The sequence below is a fragment of the Lethenteron reissneri genome, chromosome 67, assembly GCF_015708825.2.
Source record: "Lethenteron reissneri isolate LAM-NWPU_2019-01 chromosome 67, ASM1570882v1, whole genome shotgun sequence".
Lineage (NCBI taxonomy): Eukaryota > Metazoa > Chordata > Hyperoartia > Petromyzontiformes > Petromyzontidae > Lethenteron > Lethenteron reissneri.
In genome coordinates, this window is record NC_083845.1 from 48,775 (window position 1) to 68,733 (window position 19,959).

Genomic DNA, 19,959 nt, shown 5'->3' on the forward strand with positions numbered 1-19,959 from the left:
TCTATGGGTCTCTGAGTGAGTCTATGGTCTCTGAGTCTATGGGTTTCTGTGTAAATCTATGTGTCTCTGTGTGAGTCTATGGGTCTCTGAGTGAGTCTATGGTCTCTGAGTCTATGGGTTTCTGTGTAAATCTATGTGTCTCTGTGTGAGTCTATGGGTCTCTGAGTGAGTCTATGGGTCTCTGCATGAGTCTATGGGTCTCTGTGTGAGTCTATGTGTCTCTGTGTGAGTCTAGGGGTCTCTGCAGTGTTCCCGTGTCCCGTAGGACAAATCGACTTAATGCCCACGGCCTTGTCACATGTAAGGTGCACTCCGCGTACGGTACACGGAGATCTACCGCACACGCCCAGGTGTCCTGTACACCACGAACCGCTCGCTCGACTGCCCACACGTGTAACATGTCCTGCATACAATACCCCGTGTCCTGTGTTACGCTGTGTGCGACACCGTATGTCCTGTATCATGTTGTTGATATAACCTACCTCCTACATTATGCTGTATGTTATATAATGTGTCCTGTACGGTGACGTGTACTAAAACCTGTGTCCTGTATGACGTGTACTACATCCTGTGACCTGTATGACATGTACTACACACACGTGTCCTGTATGACATGTACTACATCCTGTGTCCTGTATGACATGTACACAACCCGTGTCCTGTATGACGTGTACTACTACACACACGTGCCCTGTATGACGTGTACTACATCCTGTGTCCTGTATGACGTGTACTACATCCTGCGTCCTGTATGACGTGTACTACACCCCGTGTCCTGTATGCCGTGTACTACACACGTGTGTGTGTGTGTACGTTCCCCGTGCTCGCTCCACTGCTCTACTGCTGCCCGTTCGCGTGCCCTGCCCCGCCGGTCGCACCGTCGTCGCCCCTGGCAACCACCGCCGGCACCACCGGCACCGGTCGACCCCCGTCACGACCGGTGTCATCAGCGGACAGGGAGTGGGGATGTCCCGCTTGCGAGGGGGCGGAGTCAGGGTGGATGTGGGCGGAGTCAGGGTGGATGTGGGCGGAGTCTGGGTGGATGTGGGAGGAGTCAGGGTGGATGTGGGCGGAGTCAGGGTGGATGTGGGAGGAGTCAGGGTGGATGTGGGCGGAGTCAGGGTGGATGTGGGCGGAGTCAGGGTGGATGTGGGAGGAGTCGGTGTGGATGTGGGCGGAGTCAGGGTGGCTGTGGGAGGAGTCAGGGTGGATGTGGGAGGAGTCAGGGTGGATGTGGGAGGAGTCAGGGTGGATGTGGGAGGAGTCAGGGTGGATGTGGGAGGAGTCAGGGTGGCTGTGGGCGTGCCCGTGGGGGCAGTGGGCGTTGCCACAGTTGGATCCGCCCTCCTCCGATTCGCTGTCCGAGGAGCTCTCGCCAAAGTCGCGCGGCTTCTGGTAGACGCAGCAGCCTGACGTGCCACACACGTACACACATACACGTACACACATACACGTACATATACATACACATAGATACACACACACGTACACACATACAGACACACACGTACACACACACAGATACATATACACACAGATACACACACACAGATACACACGCACACACACACACGTACACACATACAGACACATACAGACACACACATAGACACACACACACACAGACACACACATACACACACATATACACACACACACACACGTACACACACACACTTACATACAACAACCGCCATTCGCCACTAAGTGGCGGTGACGTCACCACGACGCTTGTGCCAGGCCATGTGCACCTTGAGGCCACGTGAAGTGTCGAACGCCCGCTGGCAGGAGGTCACGGGGCAGACCCAGCAGGTGCCACGGGTCGACTGACCGAGATGACCGAGATGACTGGCTGATGCACCACCTGTGCCCCCTACTGTGCCAACTTGCTGTGCTTTAGCCACCCGGCGCTCCGCTCGTTGTTGTGAGCGTCGCTCCTCCGCCCTCCGTTGTTGTTGGAGGGCGACTGCCTCCAACTGCCCAGTAGCGTCCTTCACGAGCCTCCTCCACTGAGGCCGATCTTGACACCGCTGGTACCAGTCATCGGCAAGTCCACTCAGCTCCACGTCCTCCTGTACCACATCACTCCATCTCTTCTCCAGCCCGTGCCGCGCCCGTCTAGCCCCCTCGATCCGGCCGAACAAAAGCTGTTTAGGCATGCGGTGGCTGGGCATGCGGGCTACATGACCCAGCCAACGCAGCCTTGCCTGCCGGAGGAGCTCACTGATGGGACTTTGCCCAGATCTTTCAAGGATTTGTGAGCTCCTCACACAATCCAGCCTGGTTAAACCCAGGATGGATCGTAGGCAGGCCAGCCTAAATGTTTCCAACCGGCGAAGATGCTCCACCAGGGGGGTCCACGTCTCGCAAGCGTAGAGAAGGGAGGGAATGACCGTGGCCGAGAAGACCTGAAGCTTCGTGCGGAGCGACAGACCAGGTAGCTTCCACACAGCGTTACGCAACCGATGAAAAGATATTGCCGCTCGACTGATTCGGAGTGAGACCTCTGCTGATAAACTGGAGCCGGTCATAAGCACACTGCCCAGGTATGGGAAACTCTCCACTCTCTCCACAACTGCCCCATCACCAATTGGGAGTTGTGGGGGTGGAGTGTCCGATGGTACAAAATACCCAGGCAGGTGCTTAGTTTTGGTGGGGCTGATGGTAAGGCCCCACCTCTTAGTGGCACGCTCCAGTCTCAGCAGCAGCATCTCCAACTCCTCTTCTGAATGAGCAGCTATTACCAAATCATCGGCATACATAACATGGTTGACCAATAGGGAGCCATCCCTTGATCGCACCCGGGCATCGATCAGCCTCCCATTATATCTGTACCAAATGGAAATTCCCCGGTACAGCTATTGAAGGCTTCACGAACTACGCGGTCAAAATAGATGTTAATAATGTGGGAGCCAGAGGACATCCCTGTCGCACCCCAAGGTGTACAGGGAAAGGCTCCGACTCCCGGCCACGTAGTTTTACCCGGGCCCGCTCACCATCATGAAGGTCCTTAATGATCGTGAGCAGAGGGTCAGGGACTCCGAAAGCACGAAGAACAACCCAGAGCCCAGTCCTACTGATGGTATCATAGGCCTTGACCAGGTCAATAAAGCAGAGATGTAGGTCTTTTTGGAATTCCCTACACCTCTGCTGTAGCAGACGGACAGAAAATATGGCATCTGTGCAGGACCGCCCTTTCCTGAAACCGCATTGGGGCTCCGCAAGCCTCTCCTCAGCGTGCCTAGCAAGGCGATGTTGAATAATCCTTGCCAGGACCTTACCCGGCACACTGAGGAGTGAGATGCCCCTGTAGTTGTTACAGTCGGTACGGTCCCCCTTCTTAAAGAGGGGGACCACCAGGGCATCCTTCCAGTCCTGCGGAACCCGTCCAGTGGTCCAGACTGTTGTTATGATGTCATATAGGGCAGTCTGTGCACAAACGCCACCCTCCCTCAGCATTTCGCTTGGGAGATCATCTCTGCCCGGTGCCTTCCCTGGTCTCAGACTCCGGATCGCCCTCAGTACTTCCTCAACAGCTGGCACCTCAGTCAGCCACTCACAGGGGGTGACCTCTTCCAATATTTGAGGCACCGCAGCCTCAGCAGGGTTATCACCACTTTGTGCCATGATGTTTTCCTGGCTGAGAGAATTTCCCTCCCCCAGGACCTCACAGAAATGCTCAGCAAATCTGCAAACCTGTTCCTGGGGGTCGGAGATTGGATCACCGTTTTTTCCTCTAATGATGGTAATAGGTGTGGCGCTGCAGGTTACTTTTTTGATGGAGTTAAATAGTGATTTGTGATCACGGGCCACTGAGGCAGACTCCATCTCCTCAGCAACCCGCGACCACCACCCATCCTTACAGCGCCTTACGGCTCTCTGAACTTCCGAGCGAAGGCTGCGGTAAACCTCCTCATTCTCTGACGTGGGATGCTGTAGGCGATGAGAGTGGGCCTGTCGCTTTTTCTCAATTAACCTGAACACCTCCTCTGTCAGCCAGGGTTTCTGGGGAGGTCTGGACCGCGTACCCAAAGCAGCCATTGCAGCTGCATGAGTCACAGTCCTAAACCTCGCCCATTTCCCCTCGACATCAGGTGGAGTGGGGGACGATGCCAACCCCAGCTGCAAGCGATGATGAAATTCTCGCTTGCAACTTTCATCAGCTAACTGAGACCAGGCCACTTTTGGTTGGAATGGGATCCTGGGTGTACACCCACCACCGGAGTGGAAGAAAGGCAGGCGCATTTTACAGTTGACTAGTTGATGGTCAGAGGACAGATCAGCTCCACGGTAGGTCCTGGTGTCAAGGACATGGGCTCGCATCCGCTGGTCCGTCACTATGTAGTCCAGCAGATGTTCTTGCTTGGACCCGGCATGTATCCATGATGTTGTGTGGATGCGCCGATGCCGGAAGAGCGTGTTGGTAATTACAAGCCCATGGGCTGCACAAAAATCTAGCAGCCTCCTACCGTTATTATTGAGCTGATCTGGCCCATGCCTTCCAATCACTCCAGACCAGGTGCCAGCATCATGACCAAATCGGGCATTGAAGTCACCCAACAAGATGATTCTGTCCCGAGTGGCCACTTTAGCCAGCACCTGTGACAGGAGGTCATAGAAAGAGTCTGACTCATCGGCTTTGCCTGCATCCCTCCACGGATGTTCGTCTTCGGTGGGGGCATAAGTAACCACGACCACCACTCCTCGCCTCTGGTTGATGGGAAGGCGAGCCCAAAGTATCCTGGGGCTTACAGCTTCCCACACCTCACCACCACGCTCCCACGCCCCCTTCATTCTTTTGTTCAGAAGAAGAGCCACACCCTGTTGTTTGGCAGTCTCCTGCCCCGAGTAGAGGACTGTCCACCCCTCATGGTGGCAGGAGCCAGAACCGGTCCACCGGACCTCCTGAATGCCACAGAGATCCAGGCGGTACTGGTCCAGCTCCCGACAGAGGAGTGGCAGCCTCTCCTCCGCAGTGAGCGTTCGAACATTCCACGTGGCCATCCGCAATGGTTTTTTGTTGTTTCTGGAGGAGCCCCGAGGGTGAAAATTCAATCTCCTGGCTCCGCCAAATGGGTTTGGCCAGGAGACGTCATAAAAGCCTGACCCCCCGGAGCCTCCGGCACAAGCTTATTTGTTACAGGTTTATGTGTAATTCGTAATTTAGTGGTGGTTGATTGAAGGTGGAGGGGTTACCAGCCCCTCGCACCCGTCCAGAGCCCCCGTTTAGCCACTGTGGTGGTCACAGACGCCATGAGGGGAGAGGCCAATGGGCATTGGCCCTCCCCCCACAGCACTGCCCACGACAGTGTTGCCCGTCCGGCACCGCGAGGAGGTAGGAGGTTGTTTTGCCGGACACATATAATACATACACATACACACACGCACACAGATACACACACACGTGCACACACACACACATACAACATACACACACAGATACACACACATACACATGTACACACACACACATACACACACACACAGGCGAGGTAGTCAACAACTCCTAGCCACCGTGATGATGATGATGAGAGAGAGAGATGGAACCCACGACCTCCTGTAGACCAGGCGAGGTAGTCAACATCTCCTAGCCACCGTGATGATGAGAGATGGAACCCACGACCTCCTGTAGACCAGGCGAGGTTGTCAACATCTCCTAGCCACCGTGATGATGATGAGAGAGAGAGAGACACACAGGCTCCAAACTATACAGCAGCAGGCGTCAGGGTCAAGATCAAACCCACGACCTCCTGTAGACCAGGCGAGGTTGTCAACATCTCCTAGCCACCGTGATGATGATGATGCTTCAAAGAGTCAGGATCAAACCCACGACCTCCTGCACATGAGGCGAGGTAGTTAACATCTCCTAGCCACCGTGATGATGATGATGCTTCAAAGAGTCAGGATCAAACCCACGACCTCCTGCACACGCGGCGAGGTAGTTAACATCTCCTAGCCACCGTGATGATGATGAGAGATGGAACCCACGACCTCCTGCACACGAGGCGAGGTAGTTAACATCTCCTAGCCACCATGATGATGATGAGAGATGGAACCCACGACCTCCTGCACACGAGGCGAGGTAGTTAACATCTCCTAGCCACCGTGATGATGATGATGCTTCAAAGAGTCAGGATCAAACCCACGACCTCCTGCACACGAGGCGAGGTAGTTAACATCTCCTAGCCACCGTGATGATGATGAGAGAGAGATGGAACCCACGACCTCCTGCACACGAGGCGAGGTAGTTAACATCTCCTAGCCACCGTGATGATGATGAGAGAGAGAGATGGAACCCACGACCTCCTGTAGACCCGGCGAGGTAGTCCACGACGGAGACTCACACTTGGAGGAGCGACGACCCAAGTGTTCGTTGTCAATCGTGTCGCTGGTCCACACGACGCGCCGGTCGCCCCGTGGCCTCGTCAGCCTCAGGGTGAGGCCATGGTCGCCTGGCTGTGACAGGGCAGAGGAGGGTGGGTAGGTGGGTGGGGGGGTAGGTGGGGGGGTAGGTGGGTGAGTAGGGTGGGTGGGTAAATAGGTGGGTAGGTAGGTGGGTGGGTAGGTGGGTGGGTGGGTAGGTAGGTGGGTGGGGAGGTGGGTGGGGTAGGTGGGTAGGTGGGTGGGGAGGGTGGGTAGATAGGTGGGTAGGGTGGGGTGGGGTGGGTAGGTGGGTCAGTGGGTGGGTAGGTGGGGGGGTAGGTGGGTGGGTAGGTGGGTGGGTTGGTGGGTAGGTGGGTAGGTGGGTGGGGTAGGTAGGTGGGTGGGTGGGTGGGTAGGTGGGTGGGTAGGTGGGTGGGTAGGTGGGGGGGTGGGTGGGTAGGTGGGGGGTGGTGGGTGGGTAGGTAGGTGGGGGTAGGTGGGTGGGTAGGTGGGTAGGGTGGGTGGGAGGTGGGTGGGTGGGTAGGTGGGTGGGTAGGTGGGTGGGTAGGGTAGGCGGGGGATGGGTAGGTGGGGGGGTAGGTGGGTGGGTGGGGTAGGTGGTGGGTAGGTGGGTGGGTAGGTGGGTAGGTAGGTGGGTAGGTGGGTAGGTGGGTAGGGTGGGTGGGTGGGTAGGTGGGTGGGGAGGTGGGTGGGTGGGTAGGTGGGTGGGGTGGGTAGGTGGGTGGGTAGGCGGGTGGGTAGGTGGGTAAGTAGGTGGGTGGGGGGGTAGGTGGGGGGGTAGGTGGGTGAGTAGGGTGGGTGGGTAAATAGGTGGGTAGGTAGGTGGGTGGGTAGGTGGGTGGGTGGGTAGGTAGGTGGGTGGGGAGGGGGGTAGGTGGGTAGGTGGGTAGGTGGGTGGGGAGGGTGGGTAGATAGGTGGGTAGGGTGGGGTGGGGTGGGTGGGTAGGGGTCGGTGGGTGGGTAGGTGGGGGGGTAGGTGGGTGGGTAGGTGGGTGGGTTGGTGGGTGGGTAGGTGGGTAGGTGGGTGGGGTAGGTAGGTGGGTGGGTGGGTAGGTGGGTGGGTAGGTGGGTGGGTAGGTGGGGGGGTGGGTGGGTGGGTAGGTGGGGGGGTGGGTGGGTGGGTAGGTAGGTGGGGGTAGGTGGGTGGGTAGGTGGGTAGGGTGGGTGGGAGGTGGTGGTGGGTAGGTGGGTGGGTAGGTGGGTGGGTAGGGTAGGCGGGGGGTGGGTAGGTGGGGGGGTAGGTGGGTGGGTGGGGTAGGTGGTGGGTGGGTAGGGTGGGTGGGTGGGTAGGGTGGGTAGGTGTGGGTAGGTGGGTGGGGAGGTGGGTGGTAGGTGGGTGGGGTGGGTAGGTGGGTGGGTAGGCGGGTGGGTAGGTGGGTAGGGTGGGTGGGTGGGTAGGTGGGTGGGGAGGTGGGTGGGTAGGTGGGTGGGGTGGGTAGGTGGGTGGGTAGGCGGGTGGGTAGGTGGGTAAGTAGGTGGGTGGGGTGGGTAGGTGGGTGGGTAGGTGGGGTGGGTGGGTAGGTGGGTGGGTAGGGTGGTTGGGGTCAATGCGAGAGAGGTGGTGCAGCGGCAGAGGTCGCAAACGGGTTTTGATTCCTTTCCCGTACCCGGCCGCACCAGGGTCGCAAATGGGTACCCGATACCCGTACCCTACCCGATACCCGGCTACCCGTGGCCGGGTACAGGTACGGGTACCCGTTTGCGACCCTAGTGCGGCCGGGTACGGGTACAGGTAGGCCGTGAGTCACTGGTGAGTCACCGTTTGTCACTCATTTCCCAACGTCTTGTCTCTTCTCACGATTCAAGTTCCTAGAATCAACCCACCCGCGCCTGCAACATGGCTTCATCCCAGAGGTCGCAATCAGGTACCCGATACCCGTACCCTACCCGTGCCCGGCTGGGTACGGGTAGGGTACGGGTACGGCCGGGTACAGGTACCCGTTTGCGACCCTGGTGCGGCAGGGTACGGGCAGGCCGTGAGTCACTGGCGAGTCACCGTTTGTCACTCATTTCGGGTAGGGCACAGGGTACGGGTAGGGAACGGCTACCCGTACCCGGCCGGGTACGGGTAGCCGTACCCATGTGCGACCCTGGTGTGGCCGGGTACGGGTACGGGTAAGGAATCAAAACCCGTTTGCGACCTCCGCTAACAGGCCACGGACCGGTACCGGTACACGGTCCGGAGGTTGGGGACCCCCCCAGCTTTAGACAGAAGCAAAACAGACGACGACAATGATGATGCCTAGTGGCGGCGGGGAAGGGGGGAGCAGGGCTCAGGCGAGTTTGCGTCCGAGAATTAGTTCTACGAGGCACGCTTCCTCGCGGGCGAACGGACCCCCCTCCCCCCCCACACGCTTCATACGAGATAATTAACAAACAAAATTAACGAACCAGACGGGGCAGACTTCCACCCCCGCCCCACCTCCGACTTCAAAGCCAGCCAGATTGCTCCCGGCTGCAATGGTACCAAAGTCCATCTTCTCACCTTTACACTTCGATGTGCCGTTGAGCACTTGGGGAGTGGTTTTGGAGTTTGCACAATAAAACGACTGATCAAATCTGGAGGTTACACGTCTCTCCGTCTGTCTGCCGCACCCACCTCATGTCTAAGCCACCAACATCAGAGATCGAATTGTCTTTCTATAACCGTACAGAGGCTTTTCGTTAGTAATAGGTTTTTACTCTTTCAACTGGTACAAAAACGGACGCCAAAAGGCGTCATCTGGTCCAACACCATGTGAGACTAGGCTCTAAGAAAAGCTGTCTCGGGTGTGGACCAATCAAGTTCAAGGACAGTGCATATCATTATCATCATCAGAGTTGTTTCTTTTTGTTTGCATTTTGACTGCTTGTGTTGTGGTTATTGCAAACATGATGCCTGGTATAAAGGTGTCAGTTTTTGTACCAGTTGAAAGGGTAAAAACCTATTACTATATTTCGCCACTGGTAAATGCGATGTTAAAAATAAAAGTCCATCCCGTTTGTTGGTGAATTTTTTAAATATTTTAGGCAGGAAATAAGTTTTCAAATTTAGATATTTTTTCACGCTTTCATTTAACCCACTCTGTTGTTTCGATTTAAAGCTTTCGTGACTGCAGGGATTCATCTTCTTGATTCTTTCGGTAAAGTCGTCACGTAGAAGGGAAATAATAAAATAATGAAAATTAAACATAATTAAATTAAAATTCTCACGACGTTTCGGCCACAACGCAAGCAGCCGTCCTCAGGTGAAGAACAGGTCTGTCGAGAAACGGGTGAGGTTTTAGGACAGTGGTTCATGCAGCTGCAATGGCTGCTTTGGGTAGACGGTCCAAACATCCGCAGAGACCCTGGCTGACAGAGGCGGTGTTCAGGCTGGCTGAGAAAAAGCGACAGGCCCACTCTCATCGGCTACAGCATCCCACGTCGGAGAATGTGGAGGCTTTTACCGCAGCCTTCGCTCGGAGGTTCGGAGAGCCGTGAGGCGCTGCAAGGATGACGGGTGGTGGTTGCGGGCTGGTGAGGAGATGGAGTCTGCCCCAATGGCCCGCGATCACAAATGACTATTTAACTCCATCAAAAAAGTAACCTGCAGTGCCACACCTACTACCATCATTCGGGGAAAGAACGGTGATCCAATCTCCGACCCCCAGAAACAGATTTGCAGATTTGCTGAGCATTTCCGTGAGGTCCTTGGGGAGAGGGTGATTCCCTCAACCTCGAAAACGTCATCTTCTTGGTTCTTTCGGTGAAGTCGTCACGTAGAAGGGAAGTAATAAAATAATAAAAATAAAACATAATAAAATAATTCTCACGACGTTTCGGCCACAACGCAAGCAGCCGCCCTCAGGTGAAGAATGAAACAGCACCAAGCTTGGGGCGTATATTTAAGCTGGGTTGGAGGGGGGGGGAGGTGTTTTGTGTTATGTTTTGTTTTTATTATTTTATTACTTCCCTTCTTTACCGAAAGAACTAAGAAGATTATGAGATTATTCACTCTTTGTGGAATGTGTAGGTGGTGGTGGTAGGGTGGTCTCAAAGTCATATTCTGCTCGTGTATTGTGTAGGATTAGCAGTGATGAAGGGTAGGGAATTTTTAAATCCTTTATATTAAGTTCACTTGCGTGCGTGCTTGCTTAGGACCGTGCAAATCTTTCGGTCGTTTTTTAACCCACTTCCCGTGATCCAATCGAGCTGACATTTTCCACACAGACTCGTTGTGCCAGACAATTATTGTTCGTGAAAAAAATTTCCCAAAATTTTACACTTTTTAGGCAAAAAAAATGTATTTTACATATATTCAAATAGAACTCATTCATGGCTTTGGCTGAACGTCACAGTGTAAGAGCCCAGAGCGTAACCCCTCCACTGGCCGTGGCGGAGTAGCGCAGTTGGTAGCGCCCTCGCTTCCCATGCTAAAGGTCGCGGGATCGATCCCCGCGTCCTCCACAGGCGAATATATTTTTAAATCCTTTATATTAAGTTCGCCGCCACGCATATAAAGGATTTATAGTGAAAAACTTTGTTTTTACGGGTTATACTTGTAAATCGTAAGGAGCTGTGGTACAGGAGGACGTGGAGCTGAGTGGACTTGCCGATGACTGGTACCAGCGGTGTCAAGATCGGCCTCTGTGGAGGAGGCTCGTGAAGGACGCTACTGGGCTGTGCCAAGCTAGGTGCACATTGAGGCTACTGGGCAGGTGGAGGCAGTCGCCCCTCCAACAACAAACGGAGGGCGGAGGAGCGGACGCTCACAATCAACGAGCGGAGCGCCGGAGTGGCTAAAGCACCGCAAGTTGGCCACAGTAGGGGGCACAGGTGGTGCATCAGCCCAGTTCATCTCCCGGTTCATCTCGGTCATCTCAGTAAGTTGACCCGTGGGCACCTGCTGGGTCTGCCTCCGTGACCTCCTCCTGCCCTAGCCTGGCCACAGCAGTCAATCCATGGCACCTGCTGGGTTCGTCCCGTGACCTCCTCCTAGGACTAGCCTGGCACAGCAGTCACCCATGGCACCTGCTGGGTCTGTCCCGTGACCTCCTCCGGCACCTCGCCTGGCACAGCAGTCAACCCATGGCACCTGCTGGGTCTCCCCGTGACCTCCTCCTGCACCTAGCCGGACAGGCAGTCAACCCAATGGACACCTGCTGGGTCTGCCCCGTGACTCTTCTTGCACCTAGCCTGGCACAGCAGTCAACCCATGGCACCTGCTGGGTCTGCCCCGTGACCTCCTCCGCACCTAGCCTGGCACAGCAGTCGACCCGTGGCACCTGCTGGGTCTGTCCCGTGACCTCCTGCCAGCGGGCGTTCGACACTTCACGTGGCCTCAAGGTGCATGGCCTGGCACAAACGTCGTGGTACGTCACCGCCACTTAATGGCGAATGGCGGTTGTTGTTGTGTCTGTGTGTCTGTGTGTCTGTGGTGATGGTGATGATGGTGGTGATGGTGGTGATGATGGTGATGGTGGTGATGGTGGTGATGGTGGTGATGATGGTGGTGGTGATGATGATGGTGATGATGATGGTGATGATGATGATGGTGATGATGGTGATGATGATGGTGGTGATGGTGATGGTGGTGATGATGGTGGTGGTGATGGTGGTGATGATGATGATGGTGGTGATGATGATGATGATGGTGGTGATGATGATGGTGATGATGGTGGTGATGATGGTAGTGATGATGATGGTGGTGGTGGTGATGGTGGTGATGATGGTGGTGATGATGGTAGTGGTGATGGTGGTGATGATGATGGTGATGATGATGGTGGTGATGATGATGGTGATGATGGTGATGATGGTGATGGTGATGATGATGGTGATGGTGGGATTATGGTGGTGATGGTGATGATGGTGATGGTGGTGATGATGGTGGTGATGGTGATGATGGTGGTGATGGTGATGATGGTGATGATGGTGATGATGATGATGGTGATGATGGTGATGATGGTGATGATGGTGATGGTGATGGTGGTGATGATGGTGATGGTGATGATGGTGATGATGATGGTGATGATGGTGATGATGATGGTGATGATGGTGATGGTGGTGATGATGGTGGTGGTGATGATGGTGATGATGATGGTGATGATGGTGATGATGGTGATGGTGGTGATGATGGTGGTGATGATGATGGTGATGATGGTGATGATGGTGATGATGATGGTGATGATGATGATGGTGGTGATGATGGTGATGGTGGTGATGATGATGATGGTGATGATGGTGATGATGGTGATGATGATGATGGTGATGATGATGGTGATGATGGTGGTGATGATGGTGATGGTGATGATGTGGTGGTGATGATGATGGTGATGATGGTGGTGATGATGATGATGATGGTGATGATGGTGGTGATGATGGGTGATGATGATGGTGGTGATGGTGGTGATGATGATGATGGTGATGATGGTGATGATGGTGGTGATGATGGTGATGAGATGATGGTGATGATGATGATGGTGATGATGATGATGGTGATGATGATGATGGTGATGATGATGATGGTGGTGATGATGATGATGGTGATGATGATGATGATGGTAATGATGGTGGTGATGATGATGGTGATGATGATGGTGATAATGGTGATGATGGTGGTGATGATAATGGTGATGATGATGATGATAATGGTGATGATGATGATGGTGGTGGGATGGTGATGATGATATATGGTGATGATGATGGTGATGATAATGGTGATGATGATGATGGTGATGATGATGATGGTGATGATGATGATGGTGGTGGGTGATGGGTGATGATGATGGTGGTGGTGATGATGATGGTGATGATGATGATGGTGATGATGATAATGGTGATGATAATGGTGATGATGATGATGGTGGTGGTGATGGTGATGATGATGATGGTGATGATGGTGATGGCGACTAAGGCCACCATCACCGCAGCCCTGCACTCACCTGCTGCTGCTGCTCAGTGAGTGTGCGGCTTTGCTCGCCTCCACACGACTCGGACATCGCCTCCATCGCCACCCTCCACCACCTACTCCACCTCCTACTGCCACCACCTCCTCCTCCACCTCCTACGCGTCTCCCTCCGCGTCTCTCACTCACACACGGAAACAGGCGGTGACGTCACCCGGGCCTCGGAGTGACGTGACGTCATCCGTACCTTGGACAGGCGTGACGTCACATGTGCCTAGGACAGGCGTGACGTCACCTTCATCTCCTCCGAGTCTCTCACACACACACGGGAACCGGCGTGACGTCACCCGTGCCTCGGACTGGCGTGACGTCACCCATGCCTCGGACTGGAATGACGTCACCCGTGCCACGGACTGGCGTGGACGTCACCACCTCGTCTCCCTCCGCGTCTCTCACACACACGGGAACCGGCGTGACGTCACCCGAGCCTCGGACTGGCATGACAACACCCCTACCTCGGAGTGGCGTGACGTCACAACCGTGCCTCGGACATGGCGTGACGTCAAACCCGTGCCTCGGAACGGCGTGACGTCACACCCGTGCCTCGGGGGGGGGGGGGGGAGAGGAACGGGTGTTCGTGACGTCACGCGGGTCGAACAAGCCGAGGGGATGACGTCACCCCCTCACCGGCCACGGACGGCGTTGGGATCTGCGCGTGGTGACGTCATCGCGCAAACGACGCAGGCGCGTCGTGACGTCATCACGCAATCGACTTCAAGCGCGTGCGGTGACGTCATCGCGCAAGCCTGGTGGCGTTTCATTGAGACGCTGTCTCCCCGACAGACGCTGTTCTTCACCTGAGGACGGCTGCTTGCGTTGTGGCCGAAACGTCGTGAGAATTAATTTTTTATTATGTTTTATTTTGTTATTTTATTTAGTTAAATTGTTATTATTTTATTATGTTTTTTCTTTATTATTTTATAAAGTTTTATTTTATTATTTCATTATGGTTTATTTTAATATTTTATTGTTTTATTGTTATTATTTATTATGTTTTATTTTTATTATCTTATTATGTTTTATTTGAATTATTTTATTATGTTTTTTAGTTTATTATTTTATAAAGTTTTATTTTATTAATTTATTATGGCTTATTTTAAGACACTGACACACAGACAACAACAACCGCCATTCGCCACTAAGTGGCGGTGACGTCACCACGACGCTTGTGCCAGGCTATGTGCACCTTGAGGCCACGTGAAGTGTCGAACGCCCGCTGGCTGATGCACCACCTGTGCCCCCTACTGTGCCAACTTGCTGTGCTTTAGCCACCCGGCGCTCCGCTCGTTGTTGTGAGCGTCGCTCCTCCGCCCTCCGTTGTTGTTGGAGGGCGACTGTCTCCAACTGCCCAGTAGCCTCAATGTGCACCTAGCTTGGCACAGCCCAGTAGCGTCCTTCACGAGCCTCCTCCACAGAGGCCGATCTTGACACCGCTGGTACCAGTCATCGGCAAGTCCACTCAGCTCCACGTCCTCCTGTACCACATCACTCCATCTCTTCTCCAGCCCGTGCCGCGCCCGTCTAGCCCCCTCGATCCGGCCGAACAAAAGCTGTTTGGGCATGCGGTGGCTGGGCATGCGGGCTACATGACCCAGCCAACGCAGCCTTGCCTGCCGGAGGAGCTCACCGATGGGACTTTGCCCAGATCTTTTAAGGATTTGTGAGCTCCACACACAATCCAGTCAACATCTACCACGACCTCCTGCGTACCAGGCGAGGTAGTCAACATCTACCACGACCTCTTGCGTACCAGGCGAGGTGGTCAACATCTACCACGACCTCTTGTAGACCAGGCGAGGTAGTCACATTTACCACGACCTCTTGTAGACCAGGCGAGGTGGTCAACATCTACCACGACCTCCTGTAGACCAGGCGAGGTGGTCAACATTTACACAGACCTCCTGTAGACCAGGCGAGGTGGTCAACATCTACCACGACCTCTTGTAGACCAGGCGAGGTGGTCAACATCTACCACGACCTCCTGTAGACCAGGCGAGGTAGTCAACATCTACCACGACCTCCTGTAGACCAGGCGAGGTAGTCAACATCTACCACGACCTCCTGTAGACCAGGCGAGGTAGTCAACATCTACCACGACCTCTTGTAGACCAGGCGAGGTAGTCAACATCTACCACGACCTCTTGTAGACCAGGCGAGGTGGTCAACATCTACCACGACCTCTTGTAGACCAGGCGAGGTAGTCAACATCTACCACGACCTCTTGTAGACCAGGCGAGGTAGTCAACATCTACCACGGACCTCTTGTAGACCAGGCGAGGTGGTCAACATCTACCACGACCTCTTGTAGACCAGGCGAGGTGGTCAACATCTACCACGACCTCTTGTAGACCAGGCGAGGTAGTCAACATCTACCACGACCTCTTGTAGACCAGGCGAGGTAGTCAACATCTACCACGACCTCCTGTAGACCAGGCGAGGTAGTCAACATCTACCACGACCTCCTGTAGACCAGGCGAGGTAGTCAACATCTACCACGACCTCTTATACCAGGCGAGGTAGGTCCACCATCTACACGACCTCTTGTAGACCAGCGAGGTGGTCAACATCTACCACGACCTCTTGTAGACCAGGCGAGGTGGTCAACATCTACCACGACCTCTTGTAGACCAGGCGAGGTAGTCAACATCTACCACGACCTCTTGTAGACCAGGCGAGGTAGTCAACATCTACCACGACCTCCTGTAGACCAGGCGAGGTAGTCAACATCTACCACGACCTCTTGTAGACCAGGCGAGGTAGTCAACATCTACCACGTACCTCTTGTAGACCAGGCGAGGTAGTCAACATCTACCACGACCTCTTGTAGACCAGGCCGAGGTGGTCAACATCTACCACGACCTCTTGTAGACCAGGCGAGGTGGTCAACATCTACCACGACCTCTTGTAGACCAGGCGAGGTAGTCAACATCTACCACGACCTCTTGTAGACCAGGCGAGGTAGTCAACATCTACCACGACTCTTGTAGACCAGGCGAGGTAGTCAACATCTACCACGACCTCCTGTAGACAAGGCGAAGGGTAGTCAACATCTACCACGACCTCTGTAGACCAGGCGAGGTAGTCAACATCTACCACGACCTCTTGTAGACCAGGCGAGGTAGTCAACATCTACCACGACCTCCTGTAGACCAGGCGAGGTAGTCAACATCTACCACGACCTCTTGTAGACCAGGCGAGGTAGTCAACATCTACCACGACCTCTTGTAGACCAGGCGAGGTAGTCAACATCTACCACGACCTCTTGTAGACCAGGCGAGGTAGTCAACATCTACCACGACCTCTTGTAGACCAGGCGAGGTAGTCAACATCTACCACGACCTCTTGTAGACCAGGCGAGGTAGTCAACATCTACTACGACCTCTTGTAGACCAGGCGAGGTAGTCAACATCTACCACGACCTCTTGTAGACCAGGCGAGGTAGTCAACATTTACTACGACCTCTTGTAGACCAGGCGAGGTGGTCAACATCTACCACGACCTCTTGTAGACCAGGCGAGGTGGTCAACATCTACCACGACCTCCTGTAGACCAGGCGAGGTAGTCAACATCTACCACGACCTCTTGTAGACCAGGCGAGGTAGTCAACATCTACCACGACCTCTTGTAGACCAGGCGAGGTAGTCAACATCTACCACGACCTCTTGTAGACCAGGCGAGGTGGTCAACATCTACCACGACCTCTTGTAGACCAGGCGAGGTAGTCAACATCTACCACGACCTCTTGTAGACCAGACGAGGTTAGTCAACATCTACCACGACCTCTTGTAGACCAGGCGAGGTAGTCAACATCTACCACGACCTCCTGTAGACCAGGCGAGGTAGTCAACATCTACCACGACCTCTTGTAGACAGGCGAGGTAGTCAACATCTACCACGACCTCCTGTAGACCAGGCGAGGTAGTCAACATCTACCACGACCTCTTGTAGACCAGGCGAGGTGGTCAACATCTACCACGACCTCCTGTAGACCAGGCGAGGTAGTCAACATCTACCACGACCTCTTGTAGACCAGGCGAGGTAGTCAACATCTACCACGACCTCCTGTAGACCAGGCGAGGGTAGTCAACATCTACCACGACCTCCTGTGTACCAGGCGAGGTAGTCAACATCTACCACGAGCTCCTGTAGACCAGGCGAGGTAGTCAACATCTCCCACGACCTCCTGTAGACCAGGCGAGGTAGTCAACATCTCCCACGACCTCCTGTAGACCAGGCGAGGTAGTCACATCTACCACGACCTCCTGTGTACCAGGCGAGGTAGTCAACATCTACCACGACCTCTTTTAGACCAGGCGAGGTAGTCAACATCTACCACGACCTCCTGTAGACCAGGCCAAGTAGTCGTCAACTCACGCAACTCAATCAGCCATGGACCACACACAGCGCCCCCATTGACATCGACTCGTCATTTATTTCCCGTGACACCCAACCGCGTGGGACACGTGACACCTCACCGCGTGACACGTGACACATCACCACGTGGACACGTGACACATCACCACGTGGACACGTGCCCCCCCATATCGCGCCGCGTGATGGGTGGTGGTGGGTGGGGGGTGGGTGGTGGTGGGTGGGGGGTGGTGGGTGGGTGCGGGGTGGGTGGTAGGGCTGAGTGGTGGGTGGGTGGGTGTGTGGTGGTGGGTGGGTGGGCGGTGGGTGGTGGTGGGTGGGAGGTGGGTGGTAGGCGTGGGTGGGTGGTGGGTGGGTGGGTGGTGGGTGGGTGGTGGGTGGGTGGGCGGTGGTGGTGGTGGGTGGGAGGTGGGTGGTAGGCGTGGGTGGGTGGTGGGTGGCGGTGGTGGGTGGTGGGTGGGTGAGTGGTGGATGGGCGGTAGGTGGTGGTGGGTGTGTGGTGGTGGGTGGTGGGTGGTGGTGGGGGTGGTAGGGCTGAGTGGTGGGTGGGTTGGGTGTGTGGGCGGTGGGTGGGTGTGGTGGTGGTGGGTGGTGGGTGGGGGTGGGTGGGTGGTGGGGGGGTGGGTGGGTGTGTGGTGGTGGGTGGGTGGTGGGGGGTGGGTGGTAGGGCTGAGTGGTGGGTGGGCGGTGGGTGGTGGTGTGTGGGCGGTGGGTGGGTGTGTGGTGGTGGGTGGTAGGGCTGAGTGGTGGGTGGGCGGTGGTGGTGGTGGGTGGGTGGTGGGTGGGTGGGGGTGGTGGGTGGGTGGTGGGGGGAGTCGTGGCAAGAAAGCATGGAGTGTTTTTTTTTTTAGAGAGAAAACGTAAATCGTTAATTTAAATGAGAAATTTAAAAAGTTTACCTACTCCTCCCCCCCACTAACTACCCCCCACTAATCCCCCCCCACTAACTACCCCCCACTACTACCCCCACTAATCCCCCCCCCCCACTAAACTAAAACTAAAACATCTCAAAGGGCGCGCTGCCCATTAATCGGTCCCCGGGAGAGGCGACAGGCGGGTGAGTGGGTGGGTGAGTGAGTGGGTGGGTGAGTGGGTGGTGAGTGGGGTGGGTGGGTGAGTGGGTGGGTGGGTGAGTGGGTGGGTGGGTGGGTGAGTGGGTGGGTGAGTGGGTGGGTGAGTGGGTGGGTGAGTGGGTGGGTGGGTGAGTGGGTGGGTGAGTGGGTGGGTGAGTGAGTGGGTGGATGATGTGAGTGGAGTGAGTGGGTGGGTGAGTGGGTGGGTGGGTGAGGGGGTGGGTGAGTGGGTGGGTGAGTGGGTGGGTGGGTGAGGGGGTCAGTGGCAGGGTGAGATTTTTCTCCACTTACATTGATTGTTAAATTCACTCTGAAACGCTACTCAGTGGCACTGCTGACCACAATCACCATCTTCACCACCACCACCACCTCACCACCACCTTCACCACCACCTTCAACCACCACCACCGTCACCACACCTTCACCACCACCTTCACCACCACCTTCACCACTTACTCATCCCCCTCCTAGACGGTCTATATATACGTGTGTATAGGTGTGTGTGTGTATATAGTGTGTGTATAGGTGTGTGTGTGTATATAGTTGTGTGTGTGTCTGTGTGTGTGTCTTTGTGTGTGTGTACACGGTTTATATAATATGTGTCTGTGTTACACGGTGTGTGTCTGTGTGTACACGGTGGTGTGTCTGTGTGTACACGGTGTGTGTCTGTGTACACGGTGTGTGTGTGTGTGTGTACACGGTGTGTGTGTGGGTGTGTACACGGTGTGTGTCTGTTGTGTACACGGTGTGTGTGTGTGTGTACACGGTGTGTGTCTGTGTGTACACGGTGTGTGTCTGTGTGTACAAGGCTTATATATATACGTGTGTGTATACGGTGTGTGTCTGTGTGTACACGGTGTGTGTGTGTACAAGGTTTATATATATATATACGTGTGTGTGTATATATGGAGCCGTTGCAGAGGATTCTACAATGGTCTTCATCCGTACAAAAAGAAAAAAAGTGTCCCTCCACTCCGGTCCTGCGACACAGAAACACACAGACACACACACAGACACACACACAGACACACACAGACACACACAGACACACACACAGACACACACACAGACACCACACACACAGACACACACAGACACACACACACACAGACACACACACAGACACACACACACAGACACACACACACAAACGCTGCGGTTAGTGTGGAGTAAACATCACCACTGGGGGAGAGACAAAGGCGGCC

At 54.8% G+C, this 19,959-nt stretch overlaps 1 protein-coding gene and 1 long non-coding RNA gene across 2 annotated transcripts in view; both read right to left on the reverse strand.

The window, feature by feature from the left end:
* Nucleotides 1-488: 488 nt before the first annotated feature.
* Nucleotides 489-13,352, reverse strand: LOC133360053 (splicing factor 3A subunit 2-like). Its single transcript, XM_061578634.1, has 3 exons — nt 13,287-13,352; nt 6,345-6,456; nt 489-1,409 (listed from the first exon to the last, which is right to left on the reverse strand). The coding sequence occupies exons 1-3, from the start codon at nt 13,350-13,352 to the stop codon at nt 838-840; spliced, it is 750 nt and encodes a 249-aa protein (XP_061434618.1). The 3' UTR covers nt 489-837.
* Nucleotides 13,353-18,948: 5,596 nt separating this feature from the next.
* LOC133360203 (uncharacterized) overlaps nt 18,949-19,959 on the reverse strand; it is a 27,860-nt gene continuing 26,849 nt past the window's right edge. Inside the window, exon 3 of the long non-coding RNA XR_009757236.1 lies at nt 18,949-19,123. This is a non-coding gene — a long non-coding RNA (uncharacterized LOC133360203). The remainder of the gene's footprint in view (nt 19,124-19,959) is intronic.

Bases quoted from the DNA above. Each gene is read 5' to 3' on its own strand.
- LOC133360053 (XM_061578634.1), bottom strand. From the start codon at position 13,352: ATGGAGGCGATGTCCGAGTCGTGTGGAGGCGAGCAAAGCCGCACACTC. The intron at 6,457-13,286 runs GTGAGTGCAGGG...GCCCTGTCACAG, and splicing joins TCACTGAGCAGCAGCAGCAG to CCAGGCGACCATGGCCTCAC. The intron at 1,410-6,344 runs GTGAGTCTCCGT...GTGGCACGTCAG, and splicing joins GGGTCGTCGCTCCTCCAAGT to GCTGCTGCGTCTACCAGAAG.